Source organism: Rhyacophila brunnea, unplaced genomic scaffold (assembly GCF_057557595.1).
Source record: "Rhyacophila brunnea isolate RB1 unplaced genomic scaffold, BYU_Rbru_1.0 scaffold_7, whole genome shotgun sequence".
NCBI classification, from domain to species: Eukaryota; Metazoa; Arthropoda; class Insecta; order Trichoptera; family Rhyacophilidae; genus Rhyacophila; species Rhyacophila brunnea.
The window spans coordinates 37,374,568-37,390,857 of NW_028233339.1; the positions used below are offsets into that span (position 1 = coordinate 37,374,568).

The 16,290-nt window shown below is 31.8% G+C and overlaps 1 protein-coding gene across 1 annotated transcript; it reads left to right on the plus strand.

Moving 5' to 3' along the window:
- Positions 1-746: 746 nt before the first annotated feature.
- Positions 747-16,198, plus strand: LOC147064812 (acyl-CoA-binding protein homolog). Its single transcript, XM_085957570.1, has 5 exons — positions 747-765; positions 2,733-2,793; positions 3,017-3,043; positions 13,614-13,728; positions 15,913-16,198. The coding sequence occupies exons 3-5, from the start codon at positions 3,029-3,031 to the stop codon at positions 16,044-16,046; spliced, it is 264 nt and encodes an 87-aa protein (XP_085813696.1). The 5' UTR covers positions 747-765; positions 2,733-2,793; positions 3,017-3,028; the 3' UTR covers positions 16,047-16,198.
- The last annotated feature ends 92 nt before the right edge of the window (positions 16,199-16,290 follow it).

Genomic DNA, 16,290 nt, shown 5'->3' on the forward strand with positions numbered 1-16,290 from the left:
ACCCAAGATTTGACAAGTTTTAAAAGGATACATATGTCAGAATTTATCTATTCTAAATTGAAATGTATGGTCAATCGCCAGTTTTAAATGGAAACAATTCGAAATGGATCTGTACAAAACTGGTTTTGTTTGAAAGTTTGTAAAATTTCATATGTAGTTTTTTTGGCTTTCAAGGTATCTAAATTGTTTTTTTCGAATTGTTTCTGTACAAAACCGACAAGAGCTCATTTTTACGAGTATTTTGATACCAATATCGCGAAATGTCGAATTTTTGACTTGTTACCGTTCAATACTATTCCATATTATTTAAAGTATTCCATATTATTTAAAAAATGATTTACATCTGAATTTAGATACCTAATAGGTACTTTTGCCTATCCCGAGCTTTTTCGAGCTTTCATCGATATCATATTTCATCGTTTCCATATTTGCTTACTACCTACTCTTAATTACAACAAAATGCCTTCGTTTGATTGTTGACAACTTGTTGATATCTACCATTTTTCTTTTTGTTATTTCGATCGTAATATATCAGGTGAACATAAAGACATTCAAATTCTAGACATTGCATTCTAAAGTGTATCAATCTAAATAAAATGACTAATTTATTATTAATGGTTGATTAATCAAAATGAAATTTCTAGAATGAAGTTAGCAGCGAGACTTACGTGTTACTTCTTCTGGCCAACCACGCACGCGAATCGAGCGACTATTAAATTTACTAGCGGTAAAAAGCTTGAAGCTTGTGTTTGAAAATCTTTTTCATTTCACAACAGCGTTGCCATGTCTACTGAAATTTCAGTAGATCTACTGATATTTTTTGCCAATATACTGAATTTTTGATTTTTTTTCGAAATTCATGAAATCTACTGATATTTGGCTATTTCCCATATTTTTAAGTCAACGATGGTGAATTTATTAATAAAGTTGAAAAGATTTACGCACGCCTTTGTTGATTTGGATACACGCTTCTAAATTAACAAAGGATGCATTGTTACGCTACCCAATACCGGCATTTTAACCCACTGACATCATCATTGCTTAGAAAATAATAAATTAATACCTACCTATTATTATTTATTACGTAAAACGTCACACCATAACGTAACATTACTCAATAATCATTATATTTTAATGCTATGCCATGTGTGACCAGCAAAAATAAAATTTAATGGGGATGAACAATTGCATCATTGTTAGTGATAAGCTGATAAGAAGGAAACCGAAGAACAAGAGACATTATTCAAACATTTCAATCATTGTAGTACAAAGGGTTTTTGTCCACAAATATTTTTTTTAGAACGCAAAAAAACTTTTTTCTTCTGGTTTCAAATATTTTTCTTATGCACGTAAGTTCGAATGAATGATACTTTTTGGATCCGGCTCAGGTACATAAAGTAAATTTGAACATTTAATTTGGTTAGGTATTAATTACTGAATAGCAATTTAAAATTTTAGGTCAGGTTTCTCAAGAACCTTTCAGCAAGTAAAGGTGAATGTACATAATTATATGATATAACAATTTATAAGTCTTCCGATTAGTGAGAGCACCACATGCTGATTTTGATAGGTATATCATTCAATATTTTTTATACTGTGGTGAGCTTAGTACTAAATTCGAAAACCGGACAATTTATGGTGGCATATCTATAACTAAAACTTTCTCATGATATTTAGAATGAAAATAAAACTGAATAAAACATCGCGAATGGAGAGATTTCCTTTCTATAACTAGGAATTATTTTAATTACACCAAATAATGGGATCTCGAAACTCGAACAAGGAACAACTGGGTACCTACCTAGTACCTACTTTTTATAGTTTTGTTTTCATCAGATTGTTTAGAGTTTAGACAGTCGAAAATGGTTTCTACTGTGCCCTTAATTTTCATCAGTTTTATTCTAGCATTCTCCGATAGCAGCAGTTATAGCAATATTAAAATTATTAATACAAGTTCGTTAATATTGATACCTATTATTTTTGAACTTCTTAAAATATTTTTCCTGATTCATTTGTTATTCAGAAAACATTTTAAATTGTCCTTAGTAGTAATCGTGAAACCAGTGATATAAAAATAACTAGGTCGTAAATCGTAATCGTATTATAAATCGTATTATAAACTAACATTATTTTGTGTAGAAAACAATAATAACGAAAACAAACAATAAATAGATGGTGATGAATAGTTTTATTATTGTTATTTTATTTCATAATTATTATTACAAGACCATAATATTCTAAAGTAGCATCAAGGTCGTTTGTTATCTGCACAAGGTGAGTTCTTTCCTTATTTTTAAATCATACCTATCTGATATACTTATTGCATTTTCTAAAATCTACTAATATTTGTGTTTTCCATAATATTTGTGAGTAAATTCATGATTATGTTAATAGTAAACTTGACATGATTAATGCACTGAAATGAAATGAAATGCAATGAAAATTTGGAAAATAAGTTAGCAATGGAATATTTCTTGAAGCCCTCGCTAATTATTTTTGAACTTTCTGAATTTTTTCTAAAAAAAACGAGACGTTAATTACCTTACGCGGTATTTTACTCTAAAAAAACGAGACGTTAATTACTTTACGTGTAATTTTTTGAAAATCCAGAAAAGAATTGGTCATTCAATGAGTAGGTATTCAGAATCTGAAATCTACTGATATTTTGTCAAATCTACTGAATTTTTTTGTCACATTCTACTGAAATTTTAAATTTTGACTTGGCAACACTGTTTCACAATTCAGTTGCTGGAAACAATTCAACGTGTCAGTACGTAGATTCAGTTGTCAAAGGTATGCATGATCTCTTGGATTTTATTGATTAAACTGTGCCCATTCTTTCTATAATTATGTATAGTATAATAACTACAAATAAACTGATATCCAAGTTGTAATTATTGTGTGATTAAATAATTGATGTGCAATATAATATGTAATAATATTAAGATTTGTTGTAGTACCAACCTAGATATTATCTAAACGTTTGATTCAATAATATTAATGTTTATCCTTTCAGAAATTCTTCACCATGTCCCTTGACGAGGTAAGTCCCAGTTTCGTTTTTAAAACGTGTATTTTGTGAATGCCTACGGCTTGAATAGTTATATATATTTTTTTTAATATTATATCGTTGATCGGCTCACCTTTTGGCCGGTACAAAGTACGGTTAATTATTTCCTGCGGTCTGTGCAAGCGAATGCCTACAACGGCATTGACTTTGAAACAACATGCGATGCTCTTTCGTGCAAGTATTTAAATAAATTATTGTAAAAAAGCAACATTTAATTGTAATTGTAGGAATATTATCTTTGACATTGCATTGCATTGCATTAAAAAAATAATGGGTACCTACTTATGTCATTTTCCACCTGTAAAAATAAAATGTTTGAACAAACTAAACTTAACAAATACAATTAACTATGCTTACTGCCTCACTAGAACTCTGTCATCTTTGTATAAACATAAACGCTTCTAAATTTTTTTTTCAGTCAATTACCATGCTTATTATAAACTATTATATTTTTTATTATTCTCTTTGGTATTAACTTACCTACATAATACAATAATAGTAACGAAAGTCTTATATTGAAATAGCGCAGCACTCGAAATGAAAAAATTTACGAACCGGAGCGCTCGATAATTTTATAAAAATATTTAGGTACATACCTAATATCACTCCCCTCCATTTTGCGTGTGTGTGGATTTCTCAACTGTCACTTTTATTTTTAGTTTTCTTTTTTTATCGTCTGCGTTTTAGGATTTGGAGGTAGATAATTGATACACTGGAATGGTTTCGGAAACGACGAGGTTTATTTGGTGTTAATATATACTATATGGTTACATTTTTTATCATTTAATTCTACGGAGCGCAAAATGTACGCGTTCGCGATTTTGCTGCTTGTCGCGATCTCAGCGCCAAAAAAAAAACCGTTGGACTCGCGAGCTGTGCACAATGCGACGTTGCCATACGTGTTTTTTTCTTGGACAATGTTGCCGGTCAGATATTATTTATTAGTGGTATTATACATTATTTAATTATTTTCGCAATCAGCCGTTATTATTTGTTGGCTTTGATACCGATTCGGGCGTCTCCAGGTACACAAAGACACACCCAAATGGGGACCATACGGGGGTGTCACAAGCGCACCTCTCTGGAAAGGCCCGAATGGGGATCGGGCCAACTAAGGGCTGATTACGATAGCGTGTGTAACTGGACAGTGCGGCGGCTTGATAAGGGGTGGTTGCGTCTCTAGACGTTGAAGGATCGAAGCCCCACCGGTACGTCGGCGGCCGGAGAGACTCGGATGCAGCACTGTAGCATAGTGGTTCGCGGTTCCCGGGCCCACCGTAAAGCTGCTGAGAGAGGAGGGCGTCGCGCCCAGCCCTCTCAACACCCTCGGACCGTCGGCAAACGGAGAGTTTCGGATGCAGCACTACGCCGCTTTGTGGGCGTAGTGGTTCGCGGCTCCCAGGCCTACCGTACGGGCGGATGCTGAGAGAGGACGTCGCACCCAGCCTTCCCAACAGCGACCGTCCGAAAATCAGTCGATCCCTCACGAAAGTGCATACCGGCACATTACTCGACCCCCTTTTTTTTTGCTCGCTTGCCCTGCCGCGGCTATCGAATTACACGCACTGCACTGATATTATACTAATATAATATGCGAAAACTTAATTTTATACTTAAAATGGCTTTAGAGTTTATAAAAATAATTTTAAAAATATATCAGGGCCCGAAATGGACCGGAACGCCATTCTGCCTCATACAACCGCTCCGGGTTGTAAAATTTTTCACTTCGAGCACTGAAATAACTTATTATACATCGCTTCCAAACACAAAACACTTAAAACTAACTAATCTATGATGCTAATGGCTGAGGATGCTGCTTGGCTGCTTTCCGCTGATGGAGGCTGCTTTGCTCAGCTGAAGAAGGCCGCTTTGTAGCTCTTTTCATCATGGTGCATCTGGACCAGGGCTGCTTGCAAGGCTCACAGACACGCTGCTGTTGACGAAGAGGGCTCAAGCGGCTGATGATGCAGGGCATTTGACGCCGTTTTCCCTCGTTGGAGCCAGGGTCTTGCCCGATACACTCGTCCGTGGGCCAAGTTCGCTGGCGGATGCAGTTGGTCGGGAGTACATCGGGAGCCATGACTTCGCAATCCGGGTGTTTCTGCTCTTTTCTTCACTGGCTTGGCTTTGGCAGCATCCTCTTTCTACTGCTTATTATTATACTTTGTTGAGCGCCACCAGAGGCAAGCCTCTGGATGTTTCTTCCTCGCCGTTTCCTATTCCGGTGTTTGAATCTCAGGGTGTGTCCGGGTGAAAGAAATTTCACCTGCTTCTTGATTCCAGACGATCAAAATCAAGAAGCGTAGTCCCACGTTGACTGGGGCCACTTATCACTCCCCTCCATTTTGGCGTGTGTGTGGATTTCTCAACTGTCACTTTTATTTTTAGTTTTCTTTTTTTATCGTCTGCGTTTTAGGATTTGGAGGTAGATAATTGATACACTGGAATGGTTTCGGAAACGACGAGGTTTATTTGGTGTTAATATATACTATATGGTTACATTTTTTATCATTTAATTCTACGGAGCGCAAAATGTACGCGTTCGCGATTTTGCTGCTTGTCGCGATCTCAGCGCCAAAAAAAAAACCGTTGGACTCGCGAGCTGTGCACAATGCGACGTTGCCATACGTGTTTTTTTCTTGGACAATGTTGCCGGTCAGATATTATTTATTAGTGGTATTATACATTATTTAATTATTTTCGCAATCAGCCGTTATTATTTGTTGGCTTTGATACCGATTCGGGCGTCTCCAGGTACACAAAGACACACCCAAATGGGGACCATACGGGGGTGTCACACTAAGTAGTTATTTATATAGTTACTAATTTTATGTGTAAGTATTTTATAAAAAAAAAAGTGTGTTAGATTCATTATTATATGGCTTAGCTACCTTAGACGGTCAAATAAATCTTTCCACAGCAATAATTTTGGGAATTTTAAGAACCGGAACGGCGCTTCAGTCCATTTCAAGCCCTGAAATAGTGAAGTATCCATTCACCATTTTAGTTATTTTAAAGTCGAGTGTCTTTATCTGACTAATAAATATTAGGGTAATTGTGCCGCAGAGGTGGACACGAGCATTTATATTTTTTTTTTACGAAAACAGTTTATTCCATGCAGACAATTATAATTAATACCCTTTTTGTCGGCGCATCGGCTTTTCGATCCAAAAATCGTTAATTGAAAATTTGAAATTTTCATACATTTTGATACACCATTAATATGACATCATTGCACCATTATCACAAACTAAGATTATATGAGGTAATATTAGGTTGGGGTAGGTTAGATTAGGTTAGGTTTGGTTTGGTCTAAAAAGAAAGTTGTAAAATCTCATGTCCATCTTTGCGGCACATTTGCCTTTTCTACTTATAAGTGTCTTTATTTGCCTAATAAATATTATAATTTATAATGGAAATATAGTTTATTTTACCATTTAATTAAGATTTTTTGCATTCAGTAAGTAAAAATTACATTTTTTAAAAGCAGCGTATTGCCTTACATTTAGGCTGGTATTGGTGTCATTAATTTTTTATTATCTTTATGTGTGAAACAGTTTAACAAGTTCTGTATAATACTGTTATATCCTGTCGACGTTAAGTTTGACGGATCACTACCGTAATATATCTTCCACGCCAATAAACGATAATATTACAAAATATATAATTAACAAAAAAAATATTCCTATCGTGATTATAGTATTATACTTATACGCTGATAACATAAAATACAGTAAACAGTACATTTCACATAAAAACGTAAGAAGTAAATATTACGTTCATTATTTTGATATAATACCTCCATTATTGATTAATGACCAAATTACTAACATTATCATTCCAGTGCAATGATTGATCGCTATTTTATTATGACATTGTTGACAAAGCTTGCAATATTAGACATTTTTTTTGATAATTTACATTTTAAAGTATGTCCATTAATAAATACGTATCTAAAAAACATTTCGAATGTTCATGTTATAACCATTTTCATTTAATAACGGTCCGAAGCCCTGAAAACTATGAAACTAAGAGTCAAAAATCTTTTTAATATAAATAGAATTTCAATATAGAAAAGACTTAATAAACTAAATTTGAATAGGTAAAAAACATGGTTATAAAATAATATATACCTAATAATAACGAATTCACATTACTTTATAACGTGTTTTTATCTTTGACTTATAAATGTGATTACCCACCTACCTACCTATTTAAATTGCAAAATAAGTAGATAATAAAATATTTATTAAATATTCATTTTATTACATTTTTTCGTGTTATCTAAGTGCCATAAAAAGTATAATTCAAATTATACTTATTATCACTAGATCCCCGAATATATTAAAAAAATCAACGACGTTAATATTGAATATCAAAAATGTACATTTATTATAGAATAATACGATAAACTAATTTTATTGCATCTATGAATAATGTCAATAAACATTATTATTATCTTATCAATAAAAAGTGCAGGCAGAAAGAATTTTTTTTTTGGTGTTATACCTAATAAAAGGTAATTGAATTTTCCCACCCACAATATGATTATTTAATTTATTTAATGTATGTTTTTTATGTTTATATGTTTTTTTCCATCGGTAGAAATACTGTGTCAATTTTACCAACCGTATTATAATTTATTATAGTATTTAAGTAGGTATGTACCTACCATAATTATTTTTGTCACACCGAAAATATATGAATATTAAATAGTAAACCTACCCTAATTTTATGCGAATTATGCAAAAACACTATAATTTAAAAAGAAAATTACAATAATTGAATACGTGTATAAGTCTCTAAGTACCAAAAAGTACTATTGCCTGTAGTTACAAAATACCGAGTCATTGCAGTAAAATTTCATGAAGCAGACCTTTTGAAAAATGTGGTATTACAGTGTGAAGCAATCACGGCAGCTTCTATAATTTTAGGTATTAAGAACTCGCAAGTGTCAACACACCATCGTCAGCCATTTTATATTGAATGAGGTGGACCACTGTAGTGCTATTTACACCATTATAAATAAAACAGGCCAACGGACTTACAACGTCGACAGGTTTAAATATTTTGCTGTATTTTTTTGACTTGCTTGAGGCACTTAGACCATAGTTGAAGTTATTGGCGTTAGTATGTAGAACACTTTTCTATAAAAATGTCATTATATGTGATTATACAGAAAATTGATTGCCATTATTTAAGGATATTAATTTTAATTAATTAATTAGGTAGTTACACTAGCAATTATTAAACTGTGTAAAATTGTCCAATTAAATACAAACATACTCCATATAAAATATTTAATAAACTTCACATTATGACCTACGAAAAATATAAAGAATAACATGGTAAAAATACAGATAAATATTAGCTAGTTTAATACGAGGGTGGGTCAATAATTCCTTAGAAAAAAGCATTAAAACAGGTTTTATTTTTGTATTTTTTTTTTATTTCTCAACATAATTTCCTTGGAGCTCAATACACTTGGTTAGACGTTTCTCAATTTTTTTTAAACCGTCAGAAAAATAAGTTTTCGGAAGGTCCTCAAAATAAGCATTTGTCCGATCGATGACTTCTTCATTTGAAAAAAAACGTTGTCCACTTAGCCATTTTTTTAAGTTTGGGAAAAGGAAAAAGTCACTGGGGGCTAAATCTGGCGAATACGGTGGGTGGTCGACCAATTCGAACTTCAATTCTTCAATTTTAGCCATTGATCGTGAACATGTGTGAACACGGGCATTGTCCTGATGAAAGAGGATTTTTTTCCTGTTTAAATGAGGCCGTTTTTCTTCAATTTTGTTTTTTAGCTGGTCCAATAAAGATGCATAATAATCCCCTGTTATTGTTTTTCCTTTTTCCAAATAGTCAACGAAAATAATTTCACGTGCATCCCAAAATACAGTAGCCATAACCTTACCAGCTGATTTTACGGTTTTCGCCTTCTTTGGTCATGGTTTGCCTTCGCAATCCACTGCTTTGACTGTTCTTTCGTCTCGGGAGTATAGTGGTGTATCCATGTTTCATCTACAGTCACAAAGCGACGAAAAAATTCATCCGGATTGCGTTGCATGAGCGACAACAGGGCTTTAGAGGCCACCACCCTATTGCGTTTATTGTCGACTGTGAGCAAACGCGGCACCCATCTTGCAGAAATATTTTTCATGCCCAATTTGTCATGTAAAATAGAAATGACGCTACCTTTTGAGATCCCTGTAACCTCAATTATCTCACTCAACTTTAATCTTCGGTCACTTAACACCATATCGTGGATTTTATTGATCATTTCTGGTGTAGTCACCTCTACGGGACGTCCTGAGCGTGGTTCATCCTTTGTTGATGTACGACCACGTTTAAATTCATTTAACCAGTTATAAATAGTTGCAAGTGAAGGAGCAGATATGCCGTGAACTAAATCCAACTCATTTTTTATTTCCTTTGCTGTTAACCCTTTTATATTAAAATGTTTAATAACAACTCTAAACTCAATTTTCTCCATTTTCCATTTTTCCATTTTCCACAAGCAAATTTTTTTTTAAATGTACGAGAAACACACAACAACCCGACCAATCTGATTGAAACTTCGCAGCATACTGAATCGGTAGTGCCGCTGCATGAAAACAAACCGCTTGCAGTACTAGTCGCGCCACTTGTCGGCTTTTCTAAGGACTTATTGACCCACCCTCGTACATATGTCTGTAATTCGGTAATTTGGTAGAAAAACCATCAAGAAAAACAATTTCCGAGCAATGTTCAAACGACTTTGTAATGGGCAAAGAAAATTAAACTTTTGAATCAATATTGCCTTGAGAAAATATACTAACGTGTAGGTAATTCAATCATTGATATAAAATAAATATACCTACTTTACCTGGGTATATACGTTTTTATTTAATATCATCATGTACCCACCTAGATAGGATCTGACAAACTAGGTAGTCATATTATAATGTAGAATCAAAGGTCATTCTTCTTTACAATATATTTTTTAACTCCCACAATAAACAGTAAAAAATATATCACAATAATAGATAATACTTATTTAAAAGATAAACAACCGTTATTCAATGATAATCTCTGAATATTATATTCAGTTGGGGATCGTTATACTTACCAACTTTTGATTTTATAAAACTCGACAATACACATAATAATATCTACATTGTTACGTACCCATCAGCGTTGTCAAATTAGCAATTTTCTTGCCAGATCTAGCATTTTTTAATGGGCATCTTGCAAAATTGGCATCTGGCATACTACGTTAAATCTAACGTTTTTAGACACCGTAAATCAATGACATATTAATTATTAATGTCATTGCCGTAAATATCTTAAAATTTCTCATAAATAAGTTAGAATATTACGCCAGATTTACCTGAGAGTGAACACACTCGGCTTTTTGTAACAAATACTAACATTAAAATTCGTACATGCATTCACATTAAAGTTGAATGATTTAGTTTTTTTTTTTTGTGAAATAATACTTTCCTCTACAATTTTTGTTCTCACAATAACAATGTTGATAATTAATATTATGATAGATTATTTTAAAATGCTAGTATCTAGAATTTTTAATCTTGAGTAAGCTTCTATCGTTTTTCCTGCTAGGTACCTAGCTTATTTTATTAACTTATCTGGAATATTTTTGTGAGTGTTGGCGACTTGGCGACACTGGTATCCCCCGACGTCTTAAGTGTTCGCAATTTACTTTAAATACATTTCTCTATTACACCAGCGTCACCAACGTATTGTGAATGGTCGACCCAGGGGGGGGGGGCTATCAGTAAATGCCAACGTCCTCATTAATTAATTTTTTGTTCATTCAATAAAATCGGTGGGGTCATACTAATACCATGTAGGCGCGCTTTACATTCGTTATAATTTTTCATACAAATCCTTGTAATAAATTGCCCATACTGTGGATGTGTATTATAATAAGTTATACTTATATTTATTTATCACCACGTTTTTATTAGCTCGTATTCTTGTTTGTCAAGTACTAATTTTTTCTTGTGTGTCCAGTACATATTTTTTCTTGTTTGCCCAAAATTTGTATTGGACGATTGTAGATTTTTAACTAACTTCTCGACTAGCTAGACATTTGAAACTTTTAGAATATATCAGAACACGATGACAATGCATTCTTTTAATACCTACTTTTAGCCATTTTTAAGCAGAATTGAATTCATTTTCAGTTAATTCTGTTTTGTATGGAAAGTTATTATTGTTGGTTGCTAAGGGGGTCCTAGCAACTAAATTATTAATATATACGTGCGTTACTATGGAAATTTTTATGAAATGTCAAAATGACATTTCAGTATTCTATATTTATTCAGTATAATACAAAGTTTTTATTAATACATAGAATTCAGAATTGTCAAGTTTATATTATGATTCAACAGAAAAATTTAAAAACGTGGTACTTATATAAAAAGTTCTTTTTATCTTGTAATTATTTTATAATAAGGTTTATCCTACACACGCAGAAGGCGTCTGGTCAGATCATAAATTTGACTCCTCGAAAGTCTTTTGAAGTTTTTCTATCTTTACTATCAATAATAAATTAAACGATACAATAAAACTATTATCTAAATAATTCTAAACCGTTTTTCATGATATCAATGCAATTATAATTAAGGTTTTTTTATATTTAATTTATTTGTTATTAACGTGTCAGCGTATGCCGTCTCGGGTTAGAATTCCGGGTCTGGCAATTCCACTTGTTTTTCCAACAAGCGTTTGGACCCAGAGCATGTACCTAACAGATCGAGCAAATTAATGTAGATGCAAATCTACGAATCGAAGTAATGATCCGCTATCCGCTATAATGTCAATAATTGGGTCCAGTATTGCACACTGTACTGTCATTGACAAAAATATGCCAGATAGGGTAAGAAAATAATATAGAAGGCAAAAAATGTCAGATTATCCTAAAATTAAAAATAATGGCTAGAAACTAGCATTTCCAAAAAATATATACTTACTTACTTAAATATATAAACATGATTTTTACGAAAACAAAGATTTAAGAAGTTGTTGTTTCACAACCAATACATAAATCATACATCTAGAAACCATTGAATGTAAAAATTTTGTTCATCACTAAAATACATATGTACAATATTTTGGTGATGAACAAAATTTTTACATTCGTGACATTTTATTTTATCAGTCAGATAATTATAAGATACAACAAGCAATCATGTTTTCAAACAAATTTGGTATAATATTTTGTTTTTTTTTTTAAGTTTTAAGCTACCTGCGATGTCTAAAAACGCTAGACTTAACGTCATGCAGGTGCGAATTTTGAAAGTTAGTGTTGCCCATATAAAATGCTAGATCTGGCAAGAAAACCGCTAATTGCGTCTTAAGCGTCAATTACATTGAGCTTCTTTACGATCTGTTTGTTGGTGTATTTATAATCTGCCTGTAAAGTCGCCCAGTGTAATCATCGAACAAGCTAACATGTTCGTCATGTAACGTCAAGCTCGATTGAATTTCAAAAGAAATCGAACATTGTGCGAGCCCGAGTTTGATTTCGATGTATCAGTATTATTTCTTAAAATTGATATATTGTTTTCATGTATTGACTTAATAAGATATGCTAGGTTACACTGATCTATAGCGTTATTATATTATTAAACTGGCTAGCCGCCGGTAACCGAAGGCGTATGCTGATTATCCCGTTATTGTAACCGTAACTCCTCTCTATAGCCACATATTTCTAATTCCGATCAATCTGGTTGATTGTAGAAACTCTTCTATTATTTCCGTCATTAGTGGCATAGACAAGTTTGGTCAAACCAAAATAGACATTTTTCGTACCTATATGTACTATTTTATAATACTTTATTTAGAACACAAATGTGCATACATAATATATTACGAGTACCTATCTGATAAATAAAATAAATGTTACATACAAAATTATGACGAAATTTCATTTTTAATTTTATGACTTATTTTATTAGTTGTATAAAGACAAAATTTTTCGTCAATATATTTTGTTCTTGTAAAGCCCTGCCTATAATACTAAACCACAATCGATAAAAAATCTATCTATAAAGTATCTAAAATTATGTATGGTTTAATGGCATAAATTTAGATATTTTATAGATAAACGAATATTTTTTGACTATTATCTACTATGGATTGGATTAGGCAGGGCTTAATTAAATTTTAAAAACTAACAAACGCTATCTACAAATTACTGTAGTCTTAGTTCAATGATAACAAATAAGTTTGACTGAAGTTTAGTCTGCATTATTTATGTCAGATCTTAACCGCCTATGTCCACCCTTCACCACTGATATAATAGATTATTGGTCGCTACTTACATAATTATTTAATTAGATTGTAAAAAAAGCTAAGAAACTTGTAATATATTTTACAGTTCATCCGATTAATTCAACTGTAGGTATTTTTATTAAATCAATGTTCAGTTATTTTTAATCCGTTAATTTTTTATAATAGATAATATTTAATATTATCATTCATAACAATACTTAAATAAGCACCTACCTATATGTTTTTTTATATGTTTCAGAAATTCAATGTCGCAGCAGATAAGGCGAAAGCTTTCACAAAAAGGCCATCAGACCAAGAACTTTTAGAAATTTACGCCCTTTTCAAGCAAGCCACAGTTGGCGACAATACTACAGGTACCTAATAATTGATTATGTACCAACCAAGAAGAACCAAAAATCTATACTAATAATAGAATTTAAGGCGATACTTCTACCTACCAGAGGCATCTAGCGGAAAAATACGAAGCTTGTAATTTAAACTGTATTAATTATTAATTAATAATAATGTACTTATCTGAAAACATTAAAAAGAATACCTAATATTTTTTCTTTAAGTCAAAGATAAACTTAGGATTTAAGAATTAAACGACTAAATTAATGATTTCAAGTTATACACATTCATATTTTTATAAAAATCGATGGTTTTTAAAATAAATATAAAAAATATTCAAACCATGAATTCGTCAAAAATCTCTACTACAAAACATAATAAATTTAATAAACTAACTTTTAATAATAAAAATATGACCATAAAATATAATATTATGTAATAATAAGATTCCTTTGCACATTTTATAAGATTTTTTTTACAATTATTGTAAGTTTATATTTTTCTTTATAATGTTTTCAGATACCTACATATTTATTAATTAATACAGTTGAAATTGTAAATTATCAAAAAATGTATCAAATTGCAACCTTATTTTTCTGCTAGGTACCTCTGGTAGGTAGAGGTATCGCCTTAAGATTGAAGATACTTAATTTTTTTTTTGATGAAACCTGCATAGTTTATAGACTTATATAGGTAGGTACATATAGATTAGAATATTGTTGACTCGTATTTAGTGAAAAATCATCTCATTACCTACCTCAAAGTGTTTTCGAAGACTTAAGGCAGGTGTACCTATCGGAAATACTACGATTGCAAATTACAACAATTCATTATAAGTTGTCAGGTAGCAGCGGTGGAGTATTGAAGTAAGATACGGGAGGTGGCCAAGGCCGACTTTATTCAGATCGTAGCACTGAATTGCGAATTACGATGGTAGTGATAGTTATTACATATTTACTTTAAATGCAATGTGGTACCACCTGTAAATGGAGGTTTTCGTTGCATAGTTCGTTTAAATTAGTATGTACCTACTATTTATTGCAACATGCAACAATCAATTATTTTTAATACAAATAACTTAGATACCTATGTAGTTACCATAATATTGCAATTTAAGTATGAGTACCCAATAACTAGTACTACCGTTGAAGCTTACAGTTTCGTGTTACGACCTGACTATAGTGTGCCTTGAAATGGAGGCGCGCATCTAAAGTTCGTATCATTGAACCTGAACTGAACGAATCAAATGGCACGTTGGATTTATTTGATTTGGAACCGTTTGGTAGAATTAGAATGTCCACGGAAACGCTTTTCTGACAACTAATTAGTGTTGCTAGTACTTAAAATTAATTCATAATATATTAGTCTCTAAAACAGAAACATATTTATTAAAACGTCAACTTGTTACGAAATTCTAACCTCCTATCGTGGTCTACAATAATACAAATTTAACAAACTGTCGTATTCATTCATTTTAAATACACAAAATATAAAGAATGCTTCATAAATAGGTAGCCATTTAGTTAATTTATAAGATTTATAGGTATGACGAGTTTTTAAAAATTACTTTTGATTAGAGCTTTTCATAATTGACCACTTGTTCATGTCGACAGTATGATATTGTGACTTAGACGACAATCGAACAAATATTAAATTCGTTAGGTTATTAGATTATTTAGTTAAATAATAAAGATCATTCCGGGTTGATTTAACACAGTTTGTAGTTTAGAATCTCCGTTACAAAATATAAATAAAATGAAAATAAATTCTTTGACATAATAATTATAGTACTTAATGATATTAAATCGAGCTCTTTGCATAGAAAATATGGCTGGATTTTGAGATAATAAGACCAAAAGCGGCGTCTTGTTAGCGTATGGTTACTTATGAATAATAGGTATTAATTATTAATCTACAATATCATGTGCTTTTTTAAACGAAATTTCGAAAATTTCTCAGGTCTACTCGGCTTTTTGCCCTTTTTCAGTCCAAAATCAATACCTTTTATGAACTGTATAATATTACAAAATATAATATATAATATAATACTTCTATCGATCTGAGATTTATAGGCATCGGGCTGGACCCCAATGATTTGGATACTCCTGTGATGAGGTACGCTTCCCGCTACGCTTACTGACTAAAGAGCTTATCAGCTGTTTAGCTACCTATCAATAATAATGTTTATTTTAATTTTATAATTACAGATAAGCCTGGACTTCTTGATTTAAAAGGAAAAGCAAAGTGGAACGCATGGTTGGAGAAGAAAGGAACTTCACAAAACGATGCCAAAGAAGCGTACATTGCAAAAGTTGACGAATTATCTGCAAAATATGCATAGTTTAGTTTATGATTAATTTTAGAAAATATTTTTTTGTATTATTATTATGTATAACTTTTTACACTTATTTATAATAAATATCAGTTCTTTAATAAATTATGATAATATTATTAAGATGTAATTCAAATTAATAAAGGAAGGATATTTTGTTAGACTGAATTTTTTTTTGTTATATGTGATTTTTTTACTTTGTTGGCAACACTGAATTTCGTAATATTCTACAGTTGGTATCACCTTATATATT

Bases quoted from the DNA above. Each gene is read 5' to 3' on its own strand.
- LOC147064812 (XM_085957570.1), top strand. The intron at 13,729-15,912 runs GTACCTAATAAT...TTATAATTACAG, and splicing joins AGTTGGCGACAATACTACAG to ATAAGCCTGGACTTCTTGAT.